At 46.7% G+C, this 20339-nt stretch overlaps 8 protein-coding genes across 8 annotated transcripts; 3 read left to right on the top strand and 5 right to left on the bottom strand.

The window, feature by feature from the left end:
* Positions 1-185: 185 nt before the first annotated feature.
* Positions 186-3189, bottom strand: C8R40DRAFT_694360 (uncharacterized protein). Its single transcript, XM_046235890.1, has 4 exons — positions 2445-3189; positions 2315-2389; positions 833-2260; positions 186-782 (listed from the first exon to the last, which is right to left on the bottom strand). The coding sequence occupies exons 1-4, from the start codon at positions 2997-2999 to the stop codon at positions 201-203; spliced, it is 2640 nt and encodes an 879-aa protein (XP_046090093.1). The 5' UTR covers positions 3000-3189; the 3' UTR covers positions 186-200.
* Positions 3190-3310: 121 nt separating this feature from the next.
* Positions 3311-7915, bottom strand: C8R40DRAFT_1037396 (DNA ligase 4; the record flags this gene model as incomplete). The annotated part of the gene is made up of 27 exons (XM_046223661.1): positions 3311-3473; positions 3529-3663; positions 3726-3809; positions 3864-3937; positions 4005-4398; positions 4455-4560; positions 4634-4728; positions 4789-4843; positions 4911-4985; positions 5033-5076; positions 5131-5185; positions 5244-5333; positions 5382-5425; positions 5487-5651; positions 5714-5813; positions 5882-5918; positions 5975-6249; positions 6303-6338; positions 6393-6478; positions 6544-6639; positions 6696-6871; positions 6921-7057; positions 7104-7189; positions 7239-7375; positions 7427-7558; positions 7614-7673; positions 7727-7915. 27 exons carry the CDS (start codon positions 7913-7915, stop codon positions 3311-3313), a joined length of 3126 nt encoding a protein of 1041 aa, XP_046090092.1.
* A 277-nt stretch (positions 7916-8192) lies between these two features.
* C8R40DRAFT_1036975 (kinase-like domain-containing protein) lies at positions 8193-9318 on the top strand (the record flags this gene model as incomplete). Its single annotated transcript, XM_046223631.1, has 3 exons — positions 8193-8292; positions 8345-8425; positions 8462-9318. Coding segments are annotated over 3 exons (1038 nt in total), but the record flags the coding sequence as incomplete, so codon positions are not given.
* Positions 9319-10963: 1645 nt separating this feature from the next.
* C8R40DRAFT_1166961 (actin-related protein ARPC2) lies at positions 10964-12153 on the bottom strand (the record flags this gene model as incomplete). Its single annotated transcript, XM_046230938.1, has 6 exons — positions 10964-10988; positions 11044-11381; positions 11436-11686; positions 11742-11980; positions 12032-12078; positions 12139-12153. The coding sequence occupies 6 exons, from the start codon at positions 12151-12153 to the stop codon at positions 10964-10966; spliced, it is 915 nt and encodes a 304-aa protein (XP_046090090.1).
* Positions 12154-12202: 49 nt separating this feature from the next.
* Positions 12203-13427, top strand: C8R40DRAFT_1141981 (cholinephosphate cytidylyltransferase). The gene is made up of 3 exons (XM_046229485.1): positions 12203-12758; positions 12808-13112; positions 13169-13427. Exons 1-3 carry the CDS (start codon positions 12451-12453, stop codon positions 13306-13308), a joined length of 753 nt encoding a protein of 250 aa, XP_046090089.1. The 5' UTR covers positions 12203-12450; the 3' UTR covers positions 13309-13427.
* Positions 13428-13629: 202 nt separating this feature from the next.
* Positions 13630-15672, bottom strand: C8R40DRAFT_1166959 (uncharacterized protein; the record flags this gene model as incomplete). Its single annotated transcript, XM_046230937.1, has 6 exons — positions 13630-13764; positions 13821-13854; positions 13916-14033; positions 14093-14192; positions 14261-15355; positions 15409-15672. The coding sequence occupies 6 exons, from the start codon at positions 15670-15672 to the stop codon at positions 13630-13632; spliced, it is 1746 nt and encodes a 581-aa protein (XP_046090088.1).
* A 908-nt stretch (positions 15673-16580) lies between these two features.
* C8R40DRAFT_1037389 (carboxypeptidase S) lies at positions 16581-19124 on the top strand (the record flags this gene model as incomplete). The annotated part of the gene is made up of 12 exons (XM_046223659.1): positions 16581-16888; positions 16938-17036; positions 17102-17205; positions 17293-17361; positions 17412-17469; positions 17523-17616; positions 17698-17773; positions 17851-17981; positions 18052-18395; positions 18462-18754; positions 18871-18993; positions 19048-19124. The coding sequence occupies 12 exons, from the start codon at positions 16581-16583 to the stop codon at positions 19122-19124; spliced, it is 1776 nt and encodes a 591-aa protein (XP_046090087.1).
* A 266-nt stretch (positions 19125-19390) lies between these two features.
* On the bottom strand, positions 19391-20212 carry C8R40DRAFT_1036855 (uncharacterized protein; the record flags this gene model as incomplete). Its single annotated transcript, XM_046223621.1, has 2 exons — positions 19391-19825; positions 19892-20212. 2 exons carry the CDS (start codon positions 20210-20212, stop codon positions 19391-19393), a joined length of 756 nt encoding a protein of 251 aa, XP_046090086.1.
* Between the last annotated feature and the right edge of the window lie 127 nt (positions 20213-20339).

Raw genomic sequence — 20339 nt, 5'->3', positions numbered from 1 at the left:
TAGCAGATAATGACAAGAAGACAACAGGAGGGGGACAGATATCACTAGCACAGATAAAAAAACATACAAGACAAGATAAAACCATGACAATTCATAATATCAATACAAAACCCGGTTCCAAACCAGAGGCACACTGTTTGTCACATTCGCGTAAAAGATCAGTGATTTGAGATGGGGAGAGCTCTGAAAGCTTCATTGCATCACCACCATCGTTTGTACTTTCCAGGACTGCTATCCAGCCCACTGGGACTATCGTACAACAGCTGCCTCTCCTTCCCAAACAGGCCTGACGCAGGACTGGTTTCGCCAAATCCACCCGGGCCCATTCTACGGAACTCCTCATCGAGGAGCGCACGAGGATCGTGAGGATCGAAAAGACCACTCGAGCCGGGTGTACGGAAGGGAGACATACCGATAAGCGAGGTTCGGAAAGGAGAATCATCTAAAAGAGGGAAAGCCAATGATCTCTTTGGCGTGGACGGTGCACCACCAGAGGATGATTGGTCGAATTGTAGCGTCGGAGGTGGGTCAAGGTGAGACTTGTAATGGGCAAGACTCGCGGTGGGACTCATATGCAAGCCTTTATGAGACAGAGGAGTGCGGACCGGGGAAATCTCAAGGGTTTGATTCGGGGGAGGAGTGGTCAGATTATCCCGAGGTGGCGGTGTAGAAAGCCGCATAGGCCTTAAACCTCGTGCTTTGGATGCAGCAACCTTGGACTTGCGACCTTTCGTCGCAGGCCTTCTATTTGTAGGTGAGGGAGGTAATCGGTCAAACGGCTCCTGTTGATACAATGAGTACAGACCATGAAGGCGAATAGGCATCAACTTACAGCTAACATAGATTTGTTTTTGTTTCTGACAGCGTTGAACAGAATCCCTTCGTCTTCCGAGTCATCATCATATTGGCTGAGGGCTGGTACGGTGAAGTTGAGTTTACCGCCAAGACTTGAGAGTTCCTTGATTCGCGGCGAATCGCCCCAGAACTGCACGGGTGTCAACTTGGTAGATGACTTGCTGGACGAAAACATATTCTGAAAACCGTCTTCCTCTTCACTGTCCAGACCAGCGACTGTCGCTGACGGAGCTAAACATAGGGGCCCATCAATGATTTCAATAGGAGCTTCAAGCTCCATCTCGTTGCTTGACTGCGGGGGACTAGAAGAGCTAAGATTGGGTGTAAGGTCCGGAACGGACGAGGTGGAGGAAGGGTCTGTGCATTGTGATTCGAGGACAGAGGGTGTGGGCGATGAAGGTCGCATTCCATCATCTGTATCAAAGTGAGAGTTCGCTCGTGAATTAGAACTCGACGACGGATGGACGGGAAGTAGACGAAAGCCTGACTCGGCTGGTAAAGGTGGAAATACAACTTCGGAGGTTAGATTTTTCGCAACGGAAGCTCCCCGGTATGGTTGAAGGGGAGGAGCAGGTCGTGTGGGTGGGAAGATTGCGGTGGCAGGAGCAATAGCGCGCTGATCACCCTTGTCAGAATCTTTGAGATTGTTATCCTTTTTGACTTTCTTGGGTTTGGGCTCAGCACTGCCATCGCTGTCTTCCACCTGTTTCCGGCCTCGTTTAGTCTTAGCTTCTGATCCAGTCTTGCCGCCATTCATGTCTTTACAGAATTGTTTTCGGAACCCTCCACCTTTGAAGCATTCAAGGTCTTCATCCCAGATTGCCCACTGAGTACGACCGAGCGCACGGTCGCGTGTTACCTTGCGGAAACACGCGGTTGTACTTAGGACATGTCTGATGCTATTCATCCATGTAGTTTCCCCACGTTTGAAAAATGGATAAACAATGGTTATCCAATCGTAAATCTCCTGCAGAGTCAAACGATGATCGGAAGAAGACAGGATAGCTTGACCAAGGAGAGCTGCATAGGAAAGGTCAGGTTTATTTGGTGAATACGGCCCTGAAGGTAGCGTATAGGGAAGTTTTCCGTATGATTCTTCTTCAGGTGGAGGTCCCATTGGGCCTGGAGACGAAACGAGGTTTACGATAGGGCGGACAGGTGATGACTGGGGAGAATTGAGAAACGGTGAAGAAGGAGGAAGAGGAGAGCGTTCTGCGATTTCGTTCAAAGTCTGAACTCGTCGGATGTGCGGAGTGACTGGAGGACCAGAGACACTGGCTTGAAAAGTTTGGAGAGCAGTGAGACTAACGGTGTCAGGTAAGGGATAAAAAGGCTTCGGCTGCTGGGGAGCAAGCTGCTGCGAAAGAACAGGTGTCTGGACAGGCGATTCAACTTTCGGAACAACCTGAAGCAGATTAATTAACAAGTGTGCCAACCCGGCATGTACACGAGAGCGCACCATTTTTGATTGAGAGACTGTGTGTTCTCTGTAATACCTCGATTGCTGAGGGGTAAGAGGCGGTGGTGATCGAGCCTTTAGAACAATAAATGAGATAAATTTCAGTAAAATCCACATCAAATTGACTCGCCTCCATAGAGGAACGGGTCAAAGTCTCCAGCTGATCCTGCACGTCCATTTGATCATCGTCGCGTCTTTGCAAAAGGGAGTCGATGATCAGATTGCGGCTCGACGCGCTGCTTGGTGTCGGTGATCCATTTGACATAAAAACTCTTCGTTGAGAATCCTTTTCCTTTCCTCTTCGCTGTCTTTTCTCCTTCCTCGCCTGCCTCTGTCGCTCGATGATAACATCCATGCTGTCGAACTGACGTTCCGGGAGTCCAGCTTCAGTAGCCTCTAATTTTACAGGTGTGACAGGAGGCGACGCGTCTCTAAAGGAAATAGAACTTGCACGAGAAAGAGAGGGTGCAGAAGTCGAGAAAATGCTATTTGACCTGGACAGAGAGCTGATATGTGAGCTGGTACTATCAGCTCTGCCACGGGGCCCGACGCGTGAAGATTGGCTATTTTCCGCAGTCAAAAACTGTCGCATTTCATCGCTACGTTGCTGCAGATCTTCCCTAGTAAGCCCAAGAGTCGTGAGCAGCTGAGAGATGGGTGAATGGTATCCGCCAGAGGTGGTCATGATTTAAGGGTGGGTGAGACCTGCAAAAATAGCAACACCCGTGTGTCGTTCCAGAAGACGAAAAAAATAGAACAGTAAAAATGGGTAGTGCTCGCTATTCAGCGAGAAGGTTAACCCTAAAACCGTCGATAGCGACGAAGGGGGTAAAAGAGGTGAGAGGGTGAAAATGTAATGATGCCAATTTCAGATCAACCCGACCGGCCACTCCGCCCCGAATTTACGAAGGCGTCAATGCCATTTGTCTTAAAAGTCTTATTTCGAATGTCCATCAACTACATCTAGATACAGGCCAAAATTTAAACAAGTAGCCTCTACGGTACAAAGTCTACAAGTTTAGCCAGATCCCCGGTCAGTTCAAGAATATCTCTAAAAGAGGTGATGGTGAACACACACTCACCTTCTTCATTCAAAAGCGTTGCCTCATCAACACAAGCTTGGATATAATCGGAGACGATCAGCCGCCGGTGTTTTGGGCTATACCCCATTTCGTTAAGAAACAGGAGGCAAGAAGAGAACGAAGAATACAAACGTTGAAGTTCTCTTCATAAGTTCCAAACGACGACTCGTATCCCTCTTGTCGATCAAGATGTGAGTAAGTTTGGGGTCGTCCCAATTAACGATTCGTCCTCCGTGCGATATGATTACATCTCTCAGTACATCGAAACTATATTGTATAGGTCAAACTTGCATAAGTAAACACAAATGGGACAAAGTAAATCAACTGACCTTTGATTGATTTCTTGTTCGTATTTTGGTTTGACCGCCATCCCTTGTCGTGCCGCGTTCTGCGGAGAATCAAGATAAAAACACCTTCAGTGTGGAGTCAGTATGAAGCTCCTCAGTTCGTGCCATCCAGAGACTTACAGGTGTTTGAATATGACGACCGGGTCGTACTCCATGGCCCCGTCATCCTCCCCCATTGGAACATTATTCTGGTCCTGTTATCAATTGTCAGTCAACTTGAACCGCTGTCTGTGTATATCAGAGAATAAATAAACTTGCCACATCAATATCCTCATCCATGGGAAGGGGGGCCGAAGGCAGGTCGTCGGCATCCAACTTGTCCCAGTCGTCGATATTGTCGTCAGCAATGTCCTCGCCTGCAACGTCTGCGTTGTCAGAGTCATCCTCAGTTTCGGAGTCGCTCTCTTTCCCGATTTCGAGATTTTGAGTATCCGTTATATCAAGGTGAAACCAATCCGCATGTTTTTCATCCTGCTCATACTCCTCTTTTATCTCAGTGGCTGCTGTCTGCGATCTAGCCTCGGTCTCGGCGCGAACGACAGTACTGCTCGACTCATCTCCCTCGGGCATATCCTCGTCCTGATCATCTTGCACAGGTTCATCAGCTTTATACCCATCCGTCTCTACACCGGACTTAGAAGCGTCAATGAAATATCTAGAAGAACTCATTGATAGGTTGAACGGAAATGAGCACACATCAAACAAACACACTTGCTCTTGGAGGGTACCCTGTGTCCGAGGGTAACAGAGTCAATAATCCATTCAGGTTTCACAACGTCGTATACCCCCTTTTCCATCACCACTTGCACATCACGCGCTGGAATATAACCGATTAGTTTAATTGGGCGGGGAACAGACGACACCAAATGCAGCTACGATGACACACTTACGGATGCTATCTTCACGTCCTTTGTACACTACTATCAAGTCCTGGGACCCATGGTTCGCAGCAATTTGCGCACGCTTGCCACCATTTTCATGAATTCTGGGCAAAGTGTGATTTTAGTCATGGTTAGGACCTTTGGTAAATCAACACAAACTGCACATTTTGACTAATTCATTCTTCTCCGTGTCTTTCGTCCGCTTATCAGTCATAACCACTATAGAACATTGTAGTTTAGTGAATTAGATACAGGCGAAAGATATACACGCTGCAATAAAACATACCAAATGTTAGACCTTCGAAGATGTCGGTCAAAATGTTGACATCCTTCAATTTCGGACCTTGAAAAGTTGGAAGAACTTCGATCTACGTATCATCAACGAGGGGGCATGCTTTGCAGGGACACAACCTACCTTCTTCGTTACTGCTTTGCGTTTCTTCTTGGCCACGCTGTTTTCGTTCTTTCTCAGTAACCCCGCGAGTGACGCAAAACATATCGCATACCCAGTAGTGTCCTCCATTTTACGTTTCTTCTCAGAACGAATAGATTCCAAAAGTTCTGTGGGAAGAAATTTGTTAGCGGCGTATCTGCAGAGAAATTTGCACTGCATACTCACCGGAAGCAGTCAAAGTATCCGAAGCGTCGAGATCGTCTCTGATGATCAACGCTCGAGGAAAACGCATCGTGTAGCCGAGATGGTATTGCTCTGTGGGCAACAGTTACTACCGTTATAAAAATTCCTTTGAATACATACCAGAAGGAACTATTTCGGCCGCTTTAATTTTCAAGATAAATGAACTGGAATACGGAACCTTCAGACACTCTGGGAAGTGGAATTGGGTAAAATTCGAAAACGCACTCGTCTGGTTCCAGATACATGTCTCCTTTGTCTTCCTGGGATTTCTTGGAAGTCTGCAACCATTCAGGCGGGTTCTTGGAATCCCTGACTTTCCAGGGCTTGGAACGAATCCAAGCATAGTCGGCAAAGGACAAACCAGTCCCAATACGGACAAACGTGCTGTACCTAAAATACGGCGGAAAGGTCAATGACCACGGTCTGAACTCATTCTAAAGCCATGATCTGACCGGTCTGCTCCATCTTCGTCATCTGCTCGCCTGTCATCTCTCACAGCACAAATAAGTGTGGAGACTCCTCCAGCGCGTGAGCCAGTACCGTAATTCCCGGCTGGAACAAGGTGCGAAAATGAGCTATGAGGGTCGTGCAAACATTGAGTTCGACGACCGAGGACTGACCAACCACCAGGACATCGACCGTCTCCCCCATACCTTCCTACAGACATTTCCGTCAGCAGGGCCACCAGATCAATACGGGCACTGAAAACATACCATATACTCGGGTTTCACTTTTATCCAATCAGAGTTTCTACCGTTCAGTACGTACTTGGATCGTGGATGCTTGATAACAAGCCCTTCACCCCGTGCAGCCATAACATCCTCCATCCTCGATTTCACATCTTTGGAAGTTTTGCCCTTGTATTCGGTGGCGAACTCGACACGTCCCTGAATCTCCTTCAAACATGCGCGCATGTTTTTCTTTCGGAATGTCGTTGATTTTTCCAGAAGTGACTGTCCGTTAAGATATAGCATATCGAAGATTTTGACTAATACGCGATGAGTCAGTAGTCTGGCCTCTTACAAAGTTTTGAGAACATACAGCAGGGTCGAGGATTATTCTCCTTCTTGGATCTGTCTGGGAAAAATATCATCAAGCTTGCCTGGAATCCAATATCGAATGACAACTCACCCAGTGCAGCGGTTTTCAGGGTCCCAAAGGGCAAATTTCGTTCCGAGACTGGATCCCAGACGAGCATTTCGCCATCCAGGATGATGCTAGATGGTAGTAGAGAAGGTCAATAAACAAAGCTCAATCTCCGTTAAGAGGAGAGTTTGCTCACCTATCAACGCGGTCATCCAACGCGTCGTTGAGGTGACGGGTTAAACTCCCCGTTCCCCGATGTTTGCCGTACAAGTAAGTGTAATCCTTGCCCTTGCTGATCGATTGAACGCGATAAATAAGGCGTACACCGAACAAGCAGACGGTACCAACCGAGAGCAATAAAAATACTCGTTGCCTCTCTTGTGTATCTGCATACGTTCACCATCAAGTTTTTCTTCGATCAAAAACTCTGTGCCACCCATCTCTTTGACGGTATGCTCGAGAGTTTTTGTTGGGCGTTTGCAGAGCATAGGTGTGAATGCCTGGAATAATCGTACCGTCTTGTCCTACAATACGCCGATTAGCCAGTGAAAATTGAGGATGACATCAACGAACATCGGCATTGAGACGGTGATTGAGATCGTATAGCGTCCATGCAACTTTCTTCAAGTCGGAACACGCATTGTACAAGTCTTGTGCATCGGGGTGAAATACTGAAAAAACAGTTGTCTCCTTCACCGAGATGATCATATCTTGGACGCAATAAGACTCCAAAGTGTCAAGGTCAGTTGAAGGTACCTTTCAAAATGACCCGAATGATCCATCTTTGCTCCTCTGCCGTAGTACGGTTGTACACACGCTGAAGAATTTTCATTTGTGCGTCTCTTCCAAGTATATTAGCGGCCCAACCAATATCATTATTGTAGCACGTACTGCTTCCCCATAGAATTTGACAACTCGTCGAGCAAGTCATTGAGCTCTTGAATGTTCAAGGTTCCTTCGACTACTGAGGATCGTTTATGTACAACATCCCAAAGGATGCCTGGAAAATCTCCTGCGGAAGAAGCTTTCTACAACTCTTTATCAGTGAATTTTTCGTGTGTGGAGCGGACTAAATGTACATTGTTCTGTGGCTTCTTCCAGTCTGTTAGTCTTTTGGCGTCATCATGGTTCTTGTTTAAGGGAATGAGCTTTATATAAATCTTGGCGAGATTTTTTTCCTTCAAACCATAGATAGCTCGGTCGCGGTCTTTCTGTCACCTATCGTTGAGCGGAGAACAATTTCGAAACGTAACGAAGGAAGTCTACCTGGGGCAGAATTAATCGGAGGACGGGGAATAAATCATCTCCAACTTCGGATCTCCAATGCTACGTGGGAGTGTGAATGATAATATTGTTCTTTGTAGTATAAGAAGTCATACATTAAACCAAGCATTGAGCAGCTTCTTTCTTTTATCCTGTTTCCTCTCATTCTGCAAACGCTCAAACAGTCCAACAAGAGCGCCAAAGGGAGGACTGGGCCCTCTGCTATTTTGTGGCGCAGGTGGAAAAGGTGATTCATCCGGTGGAGGTGATTGAGGAGGTGTCGTAGGGGCTGGTGTAGGCTGCATGCTTGTGTATATGAATGTTAGCAATCAACAATGAAACAAGCGTATGTTTTCGCAAACAACTCTATTCAAGGAGAATTAGAACGAGGGGGTTGGAGTCACGCGCTTACCGCGTCATGGTACGCGGCTTAGGTAAGTAATGCTGCGGAAATGGTTCCGATATTTCTTCGGAGCGTCCCGAGGCTCTCTTTTCCTCCACAACCTCACAAACCCAAGCACCTCTATTCCCTATCGCCATTGCCTATTCATACACAATATCCACTATCCACATCCTACTATCATGTCTCTATCCGATCTTCCTCGTGCTCCACGCAAAACCAACGATCCCAAGCAGCTGGGCTATTGGAAACTTGGGAGGATTCTTGGTCAAGGAGCCTCAGGTTGCCATCCAACGTTGCGCGAGATACATTCGTCTAATAAATTTGACTGTAGGTCGTGTCAGAATTGCAAGACACGCTAAAACGGGACAAATGGCCGCCATCAAGATCATTCCCAAGAATCTATTAGCCTCTCGTGTTGAAGGACTGAACCTTGCTGGAGCCGAAGCAGAACGACAAGAACAGTCTCTTCGGCGAGAAGTTGTCCTAATGAAACTCATCGAGCATCCGAATATCATGAAACTTTACGATGTCTGGGATTTGCCTGATGAACTCTTTCTAGTCCTTGAATACGTCCAAGGTGGAGAACTCCTCGAGTACTTATCCAAAGCAATAGAATCTGGTCAAAAGTCCATTCCTTTATCTCAAGCACTATCATACTTCCAGCAGATCATCCTCGCTGTTAGCTATTGTCATCGTTTCAACGTATCGCACCGAGACCTCAAACTCGAGAATATCCTCGTAGATTCGGATAACAATATCAAAATCGCTGATTTTGGGCTCGCGAGCTTCCAACCAGACTCCATTGTCCGCACTGCATGCGGGAGTCTTCACTACTGTGCTCCTGAGGTTGTGACAGGCTATGGAAACTACAATGGACCAATGGCCGACGTCTGGTCTTGCGGCATCATTCTCTTTGCTCTCTTGACGTGCAGCCTTCCATTTAACCCCGAGAATGACGATGATCTGAAGGATGAAATCATACATGCGGAAGTGCCTTTTCCCACTGGCCTCGACTCCGATGCTCAAGACTTGATCTCAAGGATGCTAACCAAGAATGTTCAAGAGAGAATCACGATGTCCAAAATTCAACGACACCCCTTCTTCTTGTCCGAGAAGCCCAAGATCACCTACGGCGGTATTCCTAGCCTCGAGACAATCTCTGTGCCTTTGAAGTCGATTGACGACATTGACCTCGAACTCCTGCGAAGCCTTCGTACACTGTGGCGCGAGGCTCCGGACGAGGAATTGAAGAATAGTCTTGTCAATCCAGATCGAAACTGGCAGAAAGGCGCATACTATCTGCTATTCGAGTATCGCAGGAAGCGGTTAGAGGAATACGACGAGCAGGTGGCCGAAATCGAGCGTAAGCGAATGCACAAGGAGGCCAGGGCTCGAGCAGAAGCTAATCGTGCAGCTAAATTCAAGAAGGAAAAAGCTGGCATACAAACATTTACATCCCCCGTCCCTTCTTGCGACGGCCCCCCTACTCCTCGTAGAGCAACTCGACGTGGAAGGTACGTTGAATCGCTACCGTCACCTTCCTCTATGCCCTCTCGCGATGGGCCTCCAACCCCTCGTAGGGCCGCTCGCGGTGGAAGGCCTCGGGGAGCGACTTCAGCTGCATCATCCGACGCTTCGTTTATTCCACGAGAAAGACCTTCTCATTTGGTGCCTTCGACTTTTAGTGAAGACGACATTAAATCTTCACTCGACGAGAATGCTCTGAGACCACAGTCTATTACCCGTAATGCTTCACCGCTTCTGCCTCTTACTGTTCCTGAGACGGAAGATCCCAAGGTTCAGGCGTTTTACACGCAAGTGTTGGAGCACCTATCGGTCTTGCATGCTAGAACTGGTGGCCCAATCAATACTAACACGTCCGCCAGTCCGCAAGGCGTCATCTCGCCGAACCTTGCTCTGATGCAGGAGATATTTGAAGACCGCACCATGTCAGGAGAATCAGAATCAAGTCCTGTTCCAACTCCCTTTGCTCCAATGAATCTCGGCCTTACCCAACTAAACCACATCAACAAAGAGACCTGTGCCGCTAGTCCACCTATCACTATCCGATTTCCAACAAGACCATTATCCTTGAAGCGGAAAGAGACAGTACAACGCCCAAAACGACCGACAATCAAAACCGGTAACGATACAGCCAATAAGGAAAACGGGCAGCTCCTCACGGCCACTTACGGTGGAGTTGAGCTTATGAAGAAGTCATCTTTGCGGAAAGGTGGTTTGCATGGCACAGGGAAGCGAGTTCAAATCGTCGATCCGGGCATTCCACCAGATAAACCTTCCAAACTCAAGAAAAAGCGCAGCTTACGGGGTCCGCCTTCGTCTCCTGCGCCAAGCTCAACTTCATCTGTCTTATCGTCGTCCTCATCCTTCTTGTCACCCATGTCCACAGGATCTGCTTGGTTCACTAACGTTTTCAAATTTTCAAGACCGGAGGTATTCACTCTGCATTCTACACACTCTGTACATGTCACTAGGAACGAGTGTCGCAGGCTCTTGATGGCGATGGATGTGCGCGTCATACTGGAAGACGCGGAAGGACTAGGGATCTTGAAGTGTAAGTTGGATGAAGTCAGGGACTCGAATGGTATCATGTCGGTCTTGAAGGCAGTCAAATTCAAGATCGATGTGAGGCAGACGGAGGAAGAGCTGTTTCTGATATTAATCCATGAGAAGGGATCCACGGATTCATTCAGGGAAGTTTGTAAGCGCTTGCGACGGCAATGGGTTTTGGACGCCGTCGAGAGTCGGATTCCGGAGCAACTTATACCCAGCCCTTTGGGGATGGCTACACGACGGATGGAGCTCTTGTCGCCCGTATGAGAACGTTTGTTCCATTAATGAAATTTCACGATTTGACTACGATTTTGTGTACGATATCATCACAACATGTCCAACTGTACAATCCGATCTATCACTCATAAAGCACATTTTACCGCGTCGACATGGTCCTTCCACTATCTCAAGAGTAAGACAAAATGATGATGCGAACAAGATCCTGAATAGACGTACGTGACAGTTTTTCTTTCGGTCACTGTGACCTCTTGTTTTGCCCTATTCAACACCTTTTGGAACTCAGCAACCCGGAACCTCATCCTGGAGTGCATGTATGCTTTGGAGCATTTGATGTGGTAGTGCAGGTAGTCACGGAACAACTGTACGTGCGAGATTGTAGCCGCGGCATTGACGGGGGTGAAGTGTTGAGGGAAAAGAACAAAAGTAACATAACCAGTGTCTTCTGTGTTGCGTAGATTGCTTAGGTGGCGAATTTCCAAGGGAGGTTCGCGATTTGAGTAGAGAACTTGAGGAGCGTTCTGAATGGCGGGTTGACGACGAGCGTCAACGAATTCCTTACAAGCAACAACATGAGCATGAAGCCGAGATCGGAGAGATAGAACTCGTACTTGTAAGAAAACCTTTCCATAAATCCTGTCCGTTTCGTCGCTAAATACGGTCGAGAAAATAACCGTTACTCTGTCTGGAGAGGCCTGAATGTATATAGCTTCCTCATCACGGTAATGAATCTGCATCAGCTCTCCCTGTCCAGTTCCTGCGGCCTCCAATTGTTTCTGATTCTTGAATGCAGATTCGAATGGGGCTGCTAGCGCGTTCCGCTTGAAGAGAGCAATAGATAATATGAATGCAGCACGGTCCTCTGGATTACAACGTATCATCAATGAGCTGCCTGAACTTCACTAAGTAAAGCGCACCTAAGCTAGTAGGAGCCTGCTCCAAGTCAATGGCTAAGCTGACATTATATTCTGGCTCAGCTTGAGGCTGCAACAAAACCCCGTACTCGCGTTGCAATACCTCCATCGCACCGTATCGCACCAGTTCATCCCAGCAACGGATATGCATGGAAAGAAGGAGCAGGGTTTTGCGTTCCGGTGTAGAAAGATGAAATCGAACACCATCGTAATCGACAAAGGCGACGTCCAGTGAAGAAGGCCTGATTATACAGATCAACAATGGGTTACCCGGTAAAGATATATATAATTACTTTATGATCTTTTCGCCAAGTGTAGTCTGAATGATAACATTGTGAGGCTGAAGGTATTCGTGCTTGAGTACTTGGCGGCCCTTCTATAACACAGTTCAAAAAATTACCTCGAGCAAGATCATGGCGTAGTGAAGTGAAGTCGTCAATTTCCTTTTCCGGGTAATAATTTCTCTCAGCTTCGTTCTTCGTAACTTCTGCTTATTTAGACGATTCTTGGTATCTAAATCCATCTGCATCTACATACATACTGGTTACACTTCAAGGTCTCCAGTCATCCAACTCGTCCAACATTGCAAGATAAACACAATAACATTTCCACTTTTGGTATTTTGCCAGGGCCGATTCTCATCACGTTCAGCTCTTAGCATTAACAGTAAAGCCATGAGGTAAACCCGCTTCCCTCTTGACCCATAACCGCCATGGACGCGTCATCTCTCAGCGACGACCTTTCCGACTACGATGTCGTATCAGATCCCGGAAGGCATTCGCTAGAATCTAGTATTGCAGACCTTACTCCTAATCCTGCCCCAACCAACGAACCGTCTCCCGTTCAGGAAGCCTACGACAAATTCGCCACAATCAGGCTTACTGCGAATGACATACAAGTGAACACTCGCACTAGTCTAGGGCTTGCTCCTGCATCAAGTTCCAAAGCAGATAGAACGGGTAATGATAACAGGACAAAGCGTGTTTATGTAGATGGGCTCTTTGATGTATTCAATACAGGGTATGTGGCCCAATTTCCTGCCTGATCATTACACTAACTCATCATTTAGCCACGCCCTCCAGCTTCGTCAAGCCAAATTATCATTTCCCTCCGTACACCTCATCGCAGGTGTTTACTCCGATGAATTATGCGAATGTTACGGGACTCCTACAACTGTTCCTCACCTCGAAAGGTGCGAAATTCTTCGACATTGTAGATGGGTAGATGAGGTACTTCCGGATGCTCCATGGCAAATTGACGAACAGTTCCTACGTGAACGACACATTGATTATATTGTGGTGGAAGAAGGGATGACTGTTGATCCATCGTGTGACAAGGTCCGACTCAAAGGTTATGATGCTATGAAGAGAATGGGTGAGAAGTCGATACCTCCTGCTGTGAAAGAAGAATAACCTGACATTTGTTTATAGGTAAGGTAATACCCACAAAACGAACCTTAGGCATAACCGTAGTGACTCCAGCCTCTCTTCCTAATCCTGGTACTCCGAAATCTCCTCCAATTATAGCTCTACTTTCGGAAGAAACTCCTGAACCCCTGGTAGAATTCTAGTTCAAATGTTGGACCTGCATATATGTTCCAGTCCCCTGCATTGGACATACCTTTAGACCTTACTGCTTACTATGTATGCGTTCTTTTATGTAAACACTATCATATATGTAACTCCTATGTAACGTTGGATGCTAAGATTGAACTATGAGAGACTATTGACAATAGGTAAAGATAATCATACAAGCGACTTGCTACATACAGACGAGAACATGACAATGCATAGGTAAATTATACATGCACTGTGGTAGACTGGTGCTTTTGAGTGGGGTTCGTATACTGCTTCGTTTCGAGTTGGTAGAAAGAGTCCGATTTTGGTATGATCTATGCGGCAGCTGCCTTCTGCGCCTTCTTTCTATGTACATTCCCATGTCGAGTTAACTGATCGGGTCGAGCGAATGATTTATTGCATCCAGGTTCGAGACATGAGTAAGGACGAGCACCGGTGTGAGTGCGGAGCTGGAGATAATAATTTAGTAAAGATATCGAGAGTAGGAACTGATACGACGACTGACATGCTTCGAGAGATTGGACGATTCCGCAAATGCACTGTGAGAGATTGCAACTTAGCATTATATGGGCAGACCCAGCGAAATCTGTTAAGGCTCACCGGTCACAGAAAGTGCACTTGAACGGCTTGTAGCCATTGTGAGTACGTTTGTGAATTGTCAATGCGCCAGTGATCGCAAATGATTTTCCACAACCAGGATGATCACATGCATATGGCTCTGGAACGAAAACCAATCATCAGAACCATGAATACGGCGATTAAGCGGTGGCGACTTACTCTCTCTGGTGTGTCGTCGCATATGTTGTTGCAGCGTCGCCGCCTCAGAAAAGTTTTGGTGGCAAAGGTTACACTGGAAAGGTCTGTGCCCTGTATGCGACTGTGAAGTATGATTGAACTCATCAGCGCCTGGTCAGGCAGTAAACTGATTCAGAAAATTAAACCTACCTGCAGATGTCGACATATTTTCTGCTTGCTCGTGAATCCACTCTGTCCATTCCGAACACATTCGCCCCAATAGCAATCATAGTGAGGCTTCCCACTCCCAACATGCGCCTGAGTCAGATGGGTCGTAAGGTCGTCGCAGGAGTCAAACGTGAGGCCACATCCATTCCAACGACACATATGTGACCCTTTGCACTGGTGCAAATGCTCCTGCCCCTCCATTGAAAACGGTGGGGTCACAGAGCGCGAGGAGGCGCTCTCGCTTCGAGACGAGTCGCTGGCACGTTCTGCGGCGGACTCGGAGGTGTTTGGAAACGAGTGAGCGTACATGTCGATGTATTCCTTCGGATAATCATCCGGATACTTTGGGAGGGTAGATTGGTTCGGACCAGGATAACCTAGATGAGAGAGAATATGGACGGTGAACTGGTCGTACGGTAAGTGTGGCTTGTCGTGTGACGGAGCATCGACCAATTCGGGAAAAAATTCGTGGCAATCTCTCCATAAGCAAGAAAAATACTCGTGATGCTCTTCGTTGGGCTGACAAGCGACATTATGTTTTGAATTTGCGGCTGAGGACATCAACATCAAATGTTCAGCATTGACGTGCTCGATTAGCTCATCTGCAGCAGAAAATCTTGCGTGACAATTTCCCCACATACAAGCGATAGGAGAGACAGGAGCGTTCGAGGGTGTTGGTTGTTCCAAGGTATTTAAGGATATCGGGGAATCAGTAGGAGACACGTGAGGAGGTGAGGGGGAGAAAGTTGCGTGAGGGAGAGTTAGTGGCGACGTAACGGTTGAGTGCGTGTGCGAGCTAGGCTCATACTGTTGGGAATAGTCAAACGGATATTCTGGCAGTTGGCCCGAAAGGTTGCCAGTGAATAGATTGGACGTCGGTAAACTGTCTTGTGAATGGCTCGTTTCAGGGACTTCAAGGGAGTAAGAGAGGCCTGTTTGACCATCTGGATGGGTTGAGTGAAAGACATTTGTCTCGTCCGTTCTGTATTCCATTGACGAGCTATTATGCCAATGATAGATGCTCGGGTAACTTTTGGGCTCAGTAAGATATGCGTGCAAATCTGTACAATATTGCAGCTATGACCGAAAGTCAGAGAAAGATGGTTGTTGGAAAATTTTTTTACACTTACATATTTGTCAACCACGTTGCAGTCCTTTGGATCTGGACAGACGAGAGTGTCTCCAGAAGCTGTACAGTTCGCTGCTTCGTGCGTGGGATCAGCACAGGTGATAAGATGACAGTCTTCTGTACACAGTTCAGTGAACTCAGCAGATACAGAAGAACCACCCGAATCATCTGAACCGTCGTGCTCCGAGCGTGAAGGTTGTTGTTGATCAGAGGAATTAGGAGTGTTTTCAAGAGAATTCCCCCGGAGCACTGCTTTGAGTGGCATTTTTTCGCAGGAAGCGTCGCCTTGTTGAAGAGGACAAGAAGCTGGAAGAGAGCAAAAAGGCTTTGGCGGAAAATTTATGTTCGATGGGAAGTATTCGCGCGGAACCATCTTGCTAGGTTCTTTACTACTAGTACGAGGGTAACTGCGAAGGTACGCAGATCAAGCAAATGGCTGTGATAATCATATGGCGTGATATAAAAAATCTTATCTGATAATGTATGTGATCGTTATCTGATACGGGTAAAAGACGCTCTGGGCTTCGGGCATCGTCGGTTAGCTTCGGTCTTTCGGACCTGACGCGAGAATCGGAACTGCAACCAACTGTTCCTGTTTAGGCAGCTTTGGGGTTCGAACCCGAAAGGTAGGGACTTTGTGCGGGTTTCGCCCTTGCGAAGGGGCTCATCAGAGGGCTTAACTGCTGCCCTAACCCGCCTGTTCTACTTTGCAATGATAGATCATGACTCCCTATTCACGGGGTGGAGTATGCCATGTGGTGCCGTCCACATGGTTACCCGATCCGATTTGCAACATCGGCATAGCATCGGGGACCACGGCATATGTGTAGGTGTTTTTGGTGTGGGTGATGGATCTGGGGGGCACCCTCCCCATTAAGCCAATATCAGAGTGCCTGCCGCACAGCTCTGATGAGAGGCCGGTCCATGGCCACCTGACGTAAGCCAGGTGGACTTCTGTGTCCGTCTATCTGTATATAGCCCAAATATAGCCGCTTGCCTATATTTGTCAACTAGTCCGGCCGTCTCCGAAGATAAGGCGGAATAAGTCATACAAAGTACCAACCTCTTACCAAGCGTTCACAGTTTTCTATAACCGGCCTAGGCTTTTTTTTCAGTGGACGTCATGTTGCCCTCACCACCTGTTCTTTTACTTTCTCCGATTGGCTGTAGCGGATGAAACCTATTTCGTATCGTCCTGCGTTTTCGCTATTCTGTGCATCCCTTGTCCTCCTTAGTCTATGGATCAACTCTGAAAAGATTCTGGGCCTAAGGATTGTGCTTGTCAGCCAATATAACACGCTTGTTACCATACTCCTTCCCTCATTACAGACTTCGGATCCAGACAGCACTCTATGTCCTCAAGTTGAACCTCTATTTCCCACTGCTCATGCCGAGTTGAGCAAGCGACTTGACACCATGTACTTTTCTGAAACATTCAAATCTTCATCGTACCAACTTCTTGGTGCTTCTGTCCAAATCCCGTAGACATAATCTTTGTTAAATTGTTTCCCCTCTGACCTTGAACTTTAGAACAGAATCATACGATGATCTTCTCCCGGTTGGGCAGGACGATCGTTGGGATGTCTTCAAGACCTTTAATATATACTTGGAAGGCGCATTTCCTCTCATGTATGCGTCTTGCGGTTCTTTCCATCTGATACAAGTATTGAAAGGATCCACCCCGTTTTTTGTAGATATTCCACTCTCAAGGTCATAACTGTCAACACATATGGTCTTGTGCTCCATTGGCAGGGCTCCGACGCTACATTGAAGCCTCTGCTACTCACAGCGCACCAAGGTGGGCATAATTTTTTTTTCTGGAAAGCATAACTCCGCTTCGAGTCACGATTTTGAATTTTGAACTTTAACATCATCTTTAACACAGATGTGGTCCCGGTGGATTGGTCAAATGAGGATAAATGGGTACATCCGCCATACTCCGGCAGTTACGACGGTATGTGGATTATCTATAATCGCTAAACGATGTGATTTATTCTTCTGTAGGAACATGGATTTGGGGTAGAGGCAGCGTAGATGATAAGGCAGATCTTATAGCCCAGCTGTAAATTATCACAATATTCCGGACAATCACGTCCCACTCATACTATCCTCTAGAATCACTGTCAATTCATTATTAGAAGCCGGCTTCCAACCTCGACGCACAGTTGTCCTTGCTTTCGGGTTTGACGAAGAAGCTTCAGGAACTGAGGTATTTATTTAACTTTCGCACAATTTTCTCGGTGCCGACACAGTGGGTCCGACAAAGACTATCACTTATCAAAGTCAATAGGGTGCCGAAAAACTTGCTGCCTTTCTCGAAGAAAGGTATGGTAAAAATGCATTTGCAATGATATTGGACGAAGGAGGTGCGCATGCTTTCTGTGTTTGTACACATGTATTATCTCGGGAGCCGATCGTTTTCTATTCTCTTTTCTTCGTGTAGAAGGATACGCCGAGAACGTCAAAAAAGGGACGATATTTGCGCTTCCTGGTGTATCAGAAAAGGGATATTTCGATGCGAGCATCGAAATTCTAGCTCCAGGAGGTCATTCAAGTATTCCGCCTGAACACACAGTTAGTATTCAATACCAATAACTCTTCGCATGTTTTATTCAACTTCTGATTTACATATTTTCACGTCTAGAGCATTGGCTTGTTGTCTCTTCTCATTGTTTCGCTCGAAGCAAATCCGCATCTTCCCCGTCTAACCCGGAACGGGACCGCGTTTGCTGCAGCGAAATGCGCCGTAGAACACGCGCCCGAAGGAAGCTTCCCGCACAGTATGAAAGACTTAGCTCGACGTGCAATGAATGCCCACGACGAAAGTGCTCTTGAAATTTTTTCCAAGGCTTTATTCAGTTCTGTACCCTTCTTCGATGTATTATCCCACACGACACAAGCGGTAGATCTAATAACAGGAGGCATCAAAACTAATGTGTTACCTGAAAGGGCTGGAGCTGTTGTCAATCATAGAATAGCAGAACATAGGTTTGTTATACATACCTGTTTCCTATTTTGTAGATTGTCAAGGTTAATCACTTCGTCTCATCATAGTTCCACCTTGGAAGTCAAGAATCACATCAAGGACCTTGTGCTTCCTTTCGCAACTCGATACAATTTATCAGTCCAGGCCTTCGGAGAGGATATCCACTGCGGTCATAAGATATCCAGACTTGGGAAGATAGTCCTCTCAGACGCATTCTATTCTGCACTGGAACCTTCTCCTATCACGCCTATCGCAGATAACCATCTATACGACGTATTATCTGGCACAATCAAGGCAACGCTACAGAGTTCTTCAAGATATGAAGCGGATGGTGTAGTCGTCAGCCCATCGTTGGGATTAGGTACTTGGAATTATTATTATTCGTTTCGATTTCATACTGAAAGGTATTTTCATAAAATTCATCGTAGGGAACACTGGTAAGTTTGACGAATCCACTTATTTTCAACGTAAAATAAGGGTTGGCTGACCTTGATTTTGTAGATACACGCTTCTACTGGAATCTCACGGAGAACATCTTCCGCTACTCCCACCGTGGCGATCGAGATGACGTGTATAATGGGATGCATACTATCAACGAGGGTATGAGCTTGTGATATATCATTTCTAATTTCCTGCCTTATATTTTTCCAACAGCTCTTCGAGGTGATGCTTTCATCGAAGAGATACGATTCTTTACAATGTTGATACTGAATGTGGATGAAAGTCATTAAAATTTATCACGGACTTCCAACAAACGAGTTGAAGATATACAGCGGTTGTAAAGCCTGATAGAAAAGATGGACCATAGATTGTGTAAGTGTTATTGATTGTACGAATAGTGTAACACAAAGTGGTGTATATAGGCGAAGCAAAGCGGGAGAAAACACATTCAACTTATAAACATTACTCGGCACAAACAATTATAATAGAGCTTGAAGCGACCAAGGGCATCATTGAAGTAGATATATCTGCGGCACCCTCCTACACCTATTAAGATTTATATCCCTGCCCTTTCAGTGGTGATTCTTTTCTTTCGCCCGAAGGTCCACTGCCCGTCCTCAGTTTCGACTGATTCCCGGTTCACACACGCTAGAACCAACTCCCTGACAGCCGACTTCGTAAGTCCTGTAACCCTCAATACCCTCACCCTCTTCATACTCCCAGGAACCAACCCAACGACGGCTTCATTTCTAGCAATCTTTTTCAGCACGTCCTTGGGCGTGCGCGGCCCATATGTGAACCTGATATTCAACTCGGTAACCTGAGTAGGGAATCCAATAAATCTGTTTCGAGTGAAGAGATCGCTCATTGTCGAGTTGCTGAATAATAAAGAGATGCGCCGGAGGTTGGGTATGAGGTGCGGGGAGAAATATAAAAACCGCAAGACGGTGTAGATGGCAAGACCCATTGGGTGTTCCGGTGTCGGGGAATTCTTGAGAAAGCCTTGAAAAAGTACGGAAGAAGACCGACTAGGGTCTGGAGCGATTGGCTTCTCGACTATCCCTTCTTCATTGTCGCGTTGGAACGTCAGCGAACGGCAACGTCGATCGAACAATGTGCCGTTCTCAGTAAAATATGAATATACGGGAGATTCGTTCCGCAAAATCTCAAGAAATTTCAGCGCAAATTCTCCGCTTGGAATGTGTACGTCCTGACAAAAGGCGCGCATGTACAGGATTGCCCAGCTGCGGCTGACACAAAGGGATGATTTCATAAATGTGACGCGATGGTGTGTGGATTGATGCTGGGACCAGAAGGAAGTGATGATTTGCTCGACAAGTTCAACAGGGAGTGAAACAAGAGAGGTTGCAGAAGTCATCATGGTATGTTGGATATGGGTATTTGGTGCAGAATTTATAGGATGAACTTATAGGATGAAACTCGTACCTTTTTTGTTTGACCTGGTAACTGGCCTCGATCAGGGGAGGTTTGTTGATTCAGGAATG

This window comes from Lentinula edodes, assembly GCF_021015755.1.
Source record: "Lentinula edodes strain Le(Bin) 0899 ss11 chromosome Unknown C8R40scaffold_5, whole genome shotgun sequence".
In the NCBI taxonomy this organism is placed as follows: Eukaryota; Fungi; Basidiomycota; class Agaricomycetes; order Agaricales; family Omphalotaceae; genus Lentinula; species Lentinula edodes.
Note: the sequence above shows the minus strand (reverse complement) of the source record. Positions and strands in the feature narration are given on the sequence as shown.